This window comes from Amyelois transitella, chromosome 21, assembly GCF_032362555.1.
Source record: "Amyelois transitella isolate CPQ chromosome 21, ilAmyTran1.1, whole genome shotgun sequence".
In the NCBI taxonomy this organism is placed as follows: Eukaryota; Metazoa; Arthropoda; class Insecta; order Lepidoptera; family Pyralidae; genus Amyelois; species Amyelois transitella.
Window position 1 is genome coordinate 9,406,619 of NC_083524.1, and position 10,324 is coordinate 9,416,942.

Consider the following 10,324-nt stretch of genomic DNA (forward strand, 5'->3'; position numbering starts at 1 on the left):
CAGCTTAGTCCAATGTTGCTATAAAATTTATTTGAAAATATGTTCAGACAGTATGTAGTGTATAGAAACAGACCAAAAATGGTATGAAAAAAGGAATACATAATTTCAAAGTGCGCCAATTCGTCATTTCCCTTTTATACACAACCAATTATGCATGTAAACGTGCTTGTCAAAGTTTATTTTTATATAGCAACATTGACATTACATTCTGACTTGACACTCTTGACAGAGCTGCACAAAACACACAATACAAACAACTCGTTTTTTGTTGGAGAAATTAATTATTAATTCTTGCATTGCTTGCATTGAGTCTCATAATTTTTATTCGGGAAACAAATGTTTTCCTATTCATCTATTAGTTAGAGTTGTTAAGCTAGAATGTCAACAAACTTATCAATAGTACTCAAGAGAGCGAGTAAAGTTTATCATGAAGGCGTAAGTTCTGACTCCTATTTATTTAAATTTATCCTACATTGGAATCATAATCGTCATTTATTCCTTCAATATGGTTACAATTACAATAGGTCTAAGGTTCTGGTGGCTGAAGAATGATATATTCATAAGCGTAATTCGCTTATTTTAAACAGTAGACAGAGACCACATCTTACTTGCCTTAATCCTGGATAGTTCTTTTGCCTCATATAAATGCATTCTGAGAAAGAATGATGTTTGTTAATTTTAGGAGACTATAGCAGGCGTAGCGGTAGTGGAGAGTAACGGCGACGTGCGTCACGAAGGTCTGACGCTGCTGGTGGAAGGATGCGTCAATCTGCAGCTCAGCACTAAGAATGTGGGAATCTTTGAAGCCTTCTCAAACAGCATAAAGGTGATTTAGGTCTATATCAAACAACTTTAGATATAACTCAATGTTGCACATTAAAGTTATTAAAGATCAAAAGAAGGTGATACATGTCTACATATAGTCACATCTATATCCCTTGCTGGATAGACAGAGCCAACAGTCTTGAAAAGACTGACAGGCCACACAGCTGTATGGGTTAATGATAGCATTGTGATAGTGAATAGCGACAAAAACATGTGTATGTATATTGTCAATTAACCACCTATTTTTATTGCTATTTAAAATGGGATTTTAAAAAATCTGTGTGCTACAAACTGAATGTTTATCTTTTTGATTTCAGCCACTAAACTTGTTGTACACATCAATAGAGCTAGCACCGCCTGGAAAAATCCCCACGGGAATCACAGAGATTCCATTTGAAGTCCCACTGCGTGCGCGGCAGGCAGTATCCCCAGGGTACCCAGGGTTGCTGGAGACCTACCATGGCGTGTTCGTCAATATTATGTACACTATCAAATGCAGCATGAAGAGGTCCTTCTTGAACAAGCCACTGAATGCTAGCTGCCAGTTCTTTGTTCAATACAGACAGGTTAGTTTTAGATTATCTATTTATGCTGATACATCTAAAGTTTGTGAATGAGTGAGTGTTTGTTTGAATCAGAAGATCATTATTTACCAAGTGCACTTGGTTACAACCTCTGGCACTATGTCAAGGAGGAGTTTCAATGCACTTGCTGACTTTACTCTTCATGTCCTTGTGATGGTTATAAAAAGATATTCATATAATTGGTATATCTCAGCAAGAGCCGCCGCCGCTGAAGCCGGTGCGCTGCGAGATCACGCCGAGCAGCATCCGCGCGTCCGCGGCCAGCGCGGGCCGCGTCTCCATGCCGCAGTTCCAGGTGTACGCAGAGATCGCCACTACCGTCTGCTCGCTGGACAAACCCATCACTGGGAAGGTAGATAAATCATGACGAACTATTTTCTTGAGCTTAGCTTCATGTTACTTCTGGAAGTCTAGCTTATCCATCTGTAGGTTGACTACTGGTTTAGAAGTTTTTGAGTTTGTTTAGTTATAAATAAAGAAATCTATTCTGCTTTCATTATAAGTACAAATAAGCCTTTATTATGAAGTACAATTAGCCTGTAGGAAAAGATGGCAATCCCTCGCGGCTCTGCCCGCGTGAAATGTACCCTTCTCTGTACTTCAAAAATGTATACAAAATTCATGGGGATCAGATCAGTGATATTGAGGTGAACGACAGACAAACAAATACACTGTGCCTTAATAATTTCGCCTGCTTCTTCCCAGATCCGCGTGGAAGAATGCAGCGTTCCCATCAAATCCATAGAGCTACAACTGGTGCGCGTCGAGACCTGCGGCTGCGCAGAGGGCTACTCGCGGGACGGTATGTTAAGAGTAGCTATAGTTGTTTTTTTAATTAAATCTTTCACAAATATACCCTTTGAACGCCGTAAGTAAAACTGATATTTTGTTTGCCATATAAGCTACTTCAATGATAGAAAACCGACTTTCTATTTTTGTGGTTTATAGTTCCTCTAAATGAGAACAACTTGTGGTGTTCTGAAAGACGCCTTAAGTTGTCCTTAGTATAAAGAAAGAATTGAAGGCGCTGAAACTTGTTGTATTTTCGTAGACTGTAACCTTGTGAAAAAGGGGAAATGTTAAAAATATAGGTATATTTGTAGCGACGGAGATCCAGAACATCCAGGCGGGCGACGGCGACGTGTGCCGCGGCCGCGACGTGCCGCTGCACATGGTGCTGCCGCGCCTCTTCACCTGCCCCACCACCACCACGCTCAACTTCAAGATAGGTACGATCGGAACAGGGGATGGGGTCCTACATCTGCCCCACCACCACCACGCTCAACTTCAAGATAGGTACGATCGGAACAGGGGATGGGGTCCTACATCTGCCCCACCACCACCACGCTCAACTTCAAGATAGGTACGATCGGAACAGGGGATGGGGTCCTACATCTGCCCCACCACCACCACGCTCAACTTCAAGATAGGTACGATCGGAACAGGGGATGGGGTCCTACATCTGCCCCACCACCACCACGCTCAACTTCAAGATAGGTACGATCGGAACAGGGGATGGGGTCCTACATCTGCCCCACCACCACCACGCTCAACTTCAAGATAGGTACGATCGGAACAGGGGATGGGGTCCTACATCTGCCCCACCACCACCACGCTCAACTTCAAGATAGGTACGATCGGAACAGGGGATGGGGTCCTACATCTGCCCCACCACCACCACGCTCAACTTCAAGATAGGTACGATCGGAACAGGGGATGGGGTCCTACATCTGCCCCACCACCACCACGCTCAACTTCAAGATAGTTTGAACTCTAATAGGCATTACTCAGAAAAAGAAATGGAATCTGAACCTGTCCCTCCATACACCTCACGCAATTTATTTGTGGCACCTTATTAATTCTACAGACATCCTTGACAGACAACTGAAACAATACCTATATGGTAGTTTTCTCTTTTTGTATGCCACATGCACCGTCTGCAGGCGTCAGCTGCAACTAGACCGCCATATTTATTATTTTTTGACCACCTCAATAAAATTATATATTTGTTTCAGAATTCGAGTTGAATATCGCAGTGATATTTGAAGACGACTACCTGGTGACTGAAAACTTTCCAATACTTCTGTTGAGAAGCAAATAGAATTAGATTACTTAATACAGACATTGTATATTTCTAGGTGTAAATTAAATATAATTATTGTATATAACAAAATAACTTATGAAAAACTATATGTTTTTGTATAAAGAATCTGTAAAAACTCAGATCCCAAAACAGAATTTGATGTCACTATACCTGAATTATACTTTTGAAATAAGTCATTGCTGTTTGTAATTAAGGATTAAAAAAAAAAACAATAATATTTTACCAACAATATATTTTATTCACTTATAATAGTTGGGTAACATTGACGGTAAGAAATCAATGGTAAGTATTTACATTGCATGATTAAAATAATAAATCAATAATGATTGCTAAGACTAGGATCTACCTAATGACTCTTAAAATAATCTTAATAGGTACCATCATGCAGTTTCATCATGCACTTGGGTAAAATAATCTTTTTTCAAACAAATCATGATTTTAATGTAGGACATTGTACACAGGGCTCACTTTTTACGGTTTTAGTAAATGACATTTATAAACGAAGAGAAATTAAAAATCAAATATAAATGACATTAAATCTCGCTGCACTCGACTACAAATTGAGAAATACACACATGATTCTATATTTATCTATACAATATACAATTTTGAGTTCCTTCATAATAAAATATGAACCTCTCTTTGTATATTGAGTAATTTTAATAAATGCCAATAACTAATTTGTAGTGTAAAAAAAGAAACATTGACATAACATTAACAATAAAAAATTCATATATACTGTAAAATTGTCCTATCCACATATTCATTGTCTACTTATAAATATCTTTTAAATTTAATGCTCATTGAAAATATACTCATTCCCGTTATTGGTAACATGATCTGTAAAAGGAATATTCTAGGAGATCAGTAACGTCTTAAAATTCATTACAATTGAGCAATCATTCCTCTGTATTATACAAAGATTCTTTGTCAGTCAATCTCTTAAACTAAAATTATCGCGGCTTCCCCGTACGCTCAAGTACAGGGGAGGTTTAACTTTACTGTATTTTTAGTCACAATGTCGTGAATGGTGATTGCATATATGAAGCTTTCGCTCACTACATAGCGACCCCATACACGTATTGACTCACTACAATCCCACACTCATATGTTTTGATTCACTACATACACAACTCTTCTTTCATGACGTAGCGACACAATATTATATGCTCGTGCTTGTGCGGCGAGTTGGCGGCCGCTTCACTCGGGCGGCGCGGCGGGCGCGGCGCGGTCGGCGCGCGGCTGCACGTAGTTGCGGCACAGCCCGTAGAACTGCTGCGGCCGGAGGTTGCGCTTCATCGCGTCGAACCTTTACAATTAATTTGTAACAAAATATAGCTAGTTAGTGTTGAAATTTAGAACACTAGTGATAAGTGCCGAGTCTTGTAATATAACCACTCCATATCTTTCCCATAGATAACGTAAAAAGCGACTAAGACTTATTGTTGGATTTGTCTATCCCGAAAGGGATATAAACGTAACTATATGTATGTATCTCGTAAACTAAACACCGATTGACTGATTTAAGATACGAAAAAGGGTATAATGCAGTGATGTGCATTCACATAATGAGGAGTGGCAATTATGTCAAATTATATGAAAAGACAGGGTGTGTCTTCAATCTTTTAAACAAAGGTAGAGGTAAAGCTGTAGAGTGATATGTAAATATATAACAATAATTCAATGTAGGTCAAGTTTATGGTCAGATAGACCACTTTATGTTATTAACTGATTCACTTTAGGCTCCTCTCAGAGAAGTACGGACCCAACACGAACGAATTCCCAGAAAGAGTAGGATACGTAGGTATATAAAGTAGAGAGTCACCTCCAGCCGACGTGCGCCATGCAGTTGGCACAGAGCAGGATGGTCCAGGTGTACCCCGGGAACCACGAGTACTCGGCGGACGGCGCGCCGCTCAGCTCCGTGTTGTGCGCCTGCGACACCGTCACGATGTCGTGCATGTAGCCGCCTGCGGGATAAAACGGGGGATATGTACACCGCGCGTCTCCTCTCTATCAGCTGCTGCTATATTAATTGCACACCTGTCATATTTATAAATAGCATTCTATATACATTCATTCATTCATTCATATGATCACGTCTATATCCCTTGCGGGGTAGACAGAGCCAACAGTCTTGCAAAGACTGAAGGCCACGTTCAGCTATTTGGCTTAACAATAGAATTGAGATTCAAATAGTGACAGGTTGCTAACCCAACGCCTAAAAATAAGTTTGTAAGCCTCTCCCTTAGTCGCCTTTTACGACATCCATGGGAAAGAGATGGAGTGGTCCTATTCTTTTTTGTATTAGTGCCGGGAACCACACGGCACTATATATATGTATAGATATAGACAATACCTAGATTGGTGTAGTTGGAGTGCACGCCGTCGCTGGACATGGCGAACATGTGCTCGCGGTGCGCGATCTCGCCCACGCACGACGAGCAGCACAGCAGGCTTTTCTGCGAACAGATGTCACAGTGCAGGTTTGAATGTCGAGAGAGTGGATGAGGACAAACTAGCGGAAGGAATTTATAAGGCAGAGCTGACTGTAATAGGGCCGGCCTTTTTTAGGGACCAAATCTCAAATGTCTTGAAAACGAGAGATGTTAGGAGTACCCGTAATCGTCGAATATGCATGAAAAGAGTAATGAGTGTGGAGGAAGCGGCGTAGCAAGTGGTAATCCGTAGTTTCTGGCTATTCCAATGGGAGACAGATATCATAGTTATATTCTCGTTCTGAATACATATAAGTCAGTAGCCATTGCGGGGACTGTGCGCTCATATGGGTTCCTCTTCAAAAGTTGCGGAAATCAGATTGGAGTCGCTTCGTGAACTAACTTGCCACCTTCTAATCCAGGTTCATGGTCGCAAGCGCACCACGTGTTTTTACCTGGAGAGATGTGGACGCAACTGAGATTATCGCCTGGAGGAACACTGAATTATTAACTATATTTCGCTCGTGGTTTCGTCCGCGTGATATGTACCCCATATGTATGCAAAATTAATCACGATACATGTAAAATCACGGATATCGTTTCATTGGTTTTGACATGAAAGAAGGACAAACAAACTTTCACATTTATTAAAGTATGGACACGGTAGAGTATAGCCGCTACCTGCGCGATGAGGCCGGTCTCCATGTGCAGCCGCAGCAGCGCGTTGTCCACCACGAACAGCGCCAGGCGGTCGCGCGCCGACAGCGCCAGGTTGGACGCCGTCCAGAACGACAGCGACACCGGGTCCTCGGGCAGCTTGTCTGCGGGCACACCACACATCACATCATGACATTGCATATGAGATTGTTTTATTATATTTCAGAAATAAAAGTATTCTAAAAATCTAACACTAATAAATTACTATACATACTATACAAAAGTATATTTACTTAAGACACCATAGTTTACAGACGCTTTTTCTCTTACTATAACGATTTTGTTCTTTTAAAGTTCTTGGGTTTAATTTTAAGGTTCGAGATCTAGTAAAATCTTCCAATCCGAAATTCCGCATAACTACGCCATTTTATCTTCAACTCGGTTGGGTTTTCTAACTATTAATATTTAAAGGGTGTGTTAAATAAAATTAATTCCAAGACTGACCTATGATGGAGTGGAAGTACTCCTCGATGCGGCGCCTCATGCGGCGGTAGTGGAACATGTCGTACACGAACAGCGGCCACGGCGTCACGCTCGCGTCCATCTGGCGGACGCGCCGCTCCATGCTGGAAATCATCATTATTTATATAACCACTTTTATAAGGCACCTCTATACATATAATACTATGCATAATAAGGTTCATATTAGTAAAGTTAGCAGCCTGACCGAATGAAAACTCAATTAAGAGTGAGTGACATTATAAGAGTGACGTAAACGCTAAACTTCCAAAAACCAAAAAAGAATTTCTCTTGCTATCCCGCTCAGAATAGCACAGTTTAGTTCGCGGGTGTAAATGGCGCGCTCTGATAGGCTTTATTTTCGCGCTACACAAAAATTTTACTATCGTACAGGCACATCAGTTTAAATTATAAAAGTGCTAATACTGTAAGAGGTTTTGATGTTCAACGTTATTCAAGGGAGTCCTAACATAAAAGTTCTGTAGAAAAGTCAAGAGTATCCCACACCGACAAGTAATCGAAAAAGAGTAAGTATTAATACTAATTCTACTGGAAAAAGCCTTGGTTTATATTTATGTTTGTATGAAAGAGTAAGTACATATGCAAGGATCGTGACAAATGTAGTCACTGCCTACCCTTGCGGGTAAGAGGCGTGATTTAATGATGTGATTTTTTCCAGAATATCTTTTCACAGGGCTCCCCTACATTTTTAAACATTTTTCATGTCAATGTTTCAAAGCCAACAAAGACAAGGAACAAGGAATGATTGTGTGCAAGAAGCTGTAATAAATACTGACGGGTGTGTGATGGGCCGGGCCCGCAGCGGGTCGAGGCTGGCCAGGCGCGCGCGCTGCAGCGGCTGCGAGGGCTGGTTGTCCGGCAACACCACCACCTCCACGAACCGCATCCTGTGGAGGGGGGACATTGATGACGTGAGACCTTATCTGGTAGTAAGTGGTACTCTCTAGAGGTGAGCTTGTAAAGGAACTAACGAAAGGATGATGAAGAAGCAAAAGAGAAGTTGTATTATAAAGAATGGTAGTGTTGTAAGGCTATGCAACATCTTTGAAACTGTTTCTATGTTTGATGTTGTTAAGCAGGCCTTTAAATTGTAATTGTAAATAGCACTCACCTGGTGTATATGTGTATAGGCACGCTATGAGTAGGCATATCGAGCAGCCTGAAGCGGTGATTAGCTCTCGCCTTGAAGGTGAGCGCGGCGGGAGGCTCGTCCGAGCCCGCCTCGAACACCTCGCACAGCACGCCGTAGCCCGACACCAGCGTGCCGCTCTCGCTGACAACAACAACTACACTCACTCACATTGCTGGCACACATGGTTGCGTGGAGAACAAACACTTTTCCAACCTCTCAAACATATACATACTGTTCCCTCATGCGATGTGCTAACTTAAAATCAACATAAAAATCGTCTTAAAATGTAGTCTTTTTCAAAGGAGTTTTTACTCCCTCTAGAAATACATCCCACTTGCATTATTTATACAAAAGCCCTAAAGTGATGATAACTCTATAGCTCTGTCTGGCTGGCCTCTGTGGCGCATTATAAAGAGAAGAAATATTTATTTTTGTTTTCAAGGAGTAAATAATATTTAAATTTTGTTATGAAACTAAATGAATAAACTCAAAACCTCCTGAACCAATTTTGATTTAATTTTCACATGGAATTGAATCAGATCTTCAAGAGTAACATGGTATTCTTTCTATTAATGGAATTTTCCACAAAAAAAATCAATAAATGAGCTTTTAAAATAATTGCCAAAATATATGTTGATGGTATTTGTACATTTTAAATATTGGTACCAAAAAACATTTCTTTTTTATGGTCAGGTCAAACATGTCCTATCAAGTGTCAGTATACTTACTCAGGACACAGCAATCCAAACAGCTTGTCCTGTTTGATAGCTCTGGCGAGTACGGCTGCATCGTGTGCATTGGGCAGCCGCATGGGGACCGTCTCGCCGGGGAACACGGCTCCATGGTGCGCCACCACGGGCACGCGGCCCTGCCAGCCCGCTTCCAACACCGACCGCCCGCTCACTGCTACCAGACCAGGGCCCATGTACTGTTATAACAAATATGCATTCGCTTTGTTAACAAACTGCTAAAATTTTGGATTTTATGTAGATTATCATTCGGCCAAATCCATATGACATAAAAATTTGTCCAGTTGTTTTTGCTGTGCTAATGTAATAGGCAGACTTCAGCATTCAGCATGAATTAAGATACCATATCAATATTTTGTTTTGTATTGTTGATTAATTTGTGAGTATAACATTGCTAAAGAGTTATCATATAATGTTGTGTAAAAAGACCGGATTTTTCCAACTTTATAATCAATATTTCAAAAACAGAACACCTGTCTTAAAACAAATAGTTACCGAATGTGATGCAGCAAGAGCAATATCGAATTGCTGTTCCTCTTCATCGGTGTCGTCCTCATCAACCTCGGGAATGGCGGCAGGAGGAGCTCCGCCGCCGCCACCGTCCCCTCCGCCTGTCGGCGCATTGTTCGGGACTTCGCCCTCTCCTGGCACAATAACAACAATCAATTAGGAATTCATTAAAACTTTGAAATCATCATTGTAAAGGTACCTCACATACCTATATTGTGTCAAAACAACAAAGAAACTACAATATTTCGTAAAAATAAACAATTAATGCGCATACTGTTTGGTGCCAAATCAGGTTGCAGATTTTCACTTACCATTGTCTTCCATGATTCTCCTAAGTAATTCACGTAGGAGCGAAATTTTGTCGATTTGTGTTCCTTCCTTTTGAAAGGTATACCTACACAGACAGATTGTTTCTATTCACCAAGCAAGAATAATATAAGGAAAGGAAAATCTTTTTTTTTTGCTTTTGACAGGAAGAATGTTTAGATCGGTTTGTAAAGGTGTCTAAGATCCATAAAGTGTTCATTATCTTTTTTCTTTGGTAATTTATGTCACAATTAAATACATATTCAATATAACATTTTTCATTCATATTTAAGAATTGATTATTTAATTTTATGCTATCAAAAATTTTATCACAGAATTTCTTTAATTTTTTTTTATTAATATTATTATGATTTCATTTTGCCACAATGCAATGTAATATGTACTATGTACTAACAAGCTTTGTAAACATGATTATATTACTTGAACGCATCTTAAAGCGACAATTTGTTTTTTTATTA

General features: G+C 40.3%; 2 protein-coding genes across 3 annotated transcripts; one reads left to right on the forward strand and one right to left on the reverse strand.

The window, feature by feature from the left end:
- Window positions 1-227: 227 nt before the first annotated feature.
- Window positions 228-3,693, forward strand: LOC106140664 (vacuolar protein sorting-associated protein 26C). Of its 2 annotated transcripts, XM_060950227.1 has the most exons (7): window positions 228-435; window positions 683-826; window positions 1,143-1,391; window positions 1,603-1,761; window positions 2,115-2,211; window positions 2,513-2,638; window positions 3,425-3,689. In XM_060950227.1, exons 1-7 carry the CDS (start codon window positions 379-381, stop codon window positions 3,508-3,510), a joined length of 918 nt encoding a protein of 305 aa, XP_060806210.1. In that variant the 5' UTR covers window positions 228-378; the 3' UTR covers window positions 3,511-3,689. The 2 variants fall into 2 exon arrangements, with proteins under 2 accessions (XP_060806210.1, XP_060806211.1); XM_060950228.1 differs by lacking the exon at window positions 2,513-2,638 and having other exon boundaries at window positions 3,425-3,693.
- A 35-nt stretch (window positions 3,694-3,728) lies between these two features.
- LOC106140665 (protein cereblon) lies at window positions 3,729-10,017 on the reverse strand. The gene is made up of 10 exons (XM_013342287.2): window positions 9,851-10,017; window positions 9,525-9,673; window positions 9,009-9,208; window positions 8,260-8,421; window positions 7,925-8,035; window positions 7,113-7,234; window positions 6,633-6,772; window positions 5,873-5,975; window positions 5,339-5,483; window positions 3,729-4,822 (listed from the first exon to the last, which is right to left on the reverse strand). The coding sequence occupies exons 1-10, from the start codon at window positions 9,861-9,863 to the stop codon at window positions 4,714-4,716; spliced, it is 1,254 nt and encodes a 417-aa protein (XP_013197741.2). The 5' UTR covers window positions 9,864-10,017; the 3' UTR covers window positions 3,729-4,713.
- Window positions 10,018-10,324: the final 307 nt, after the last annotated feature.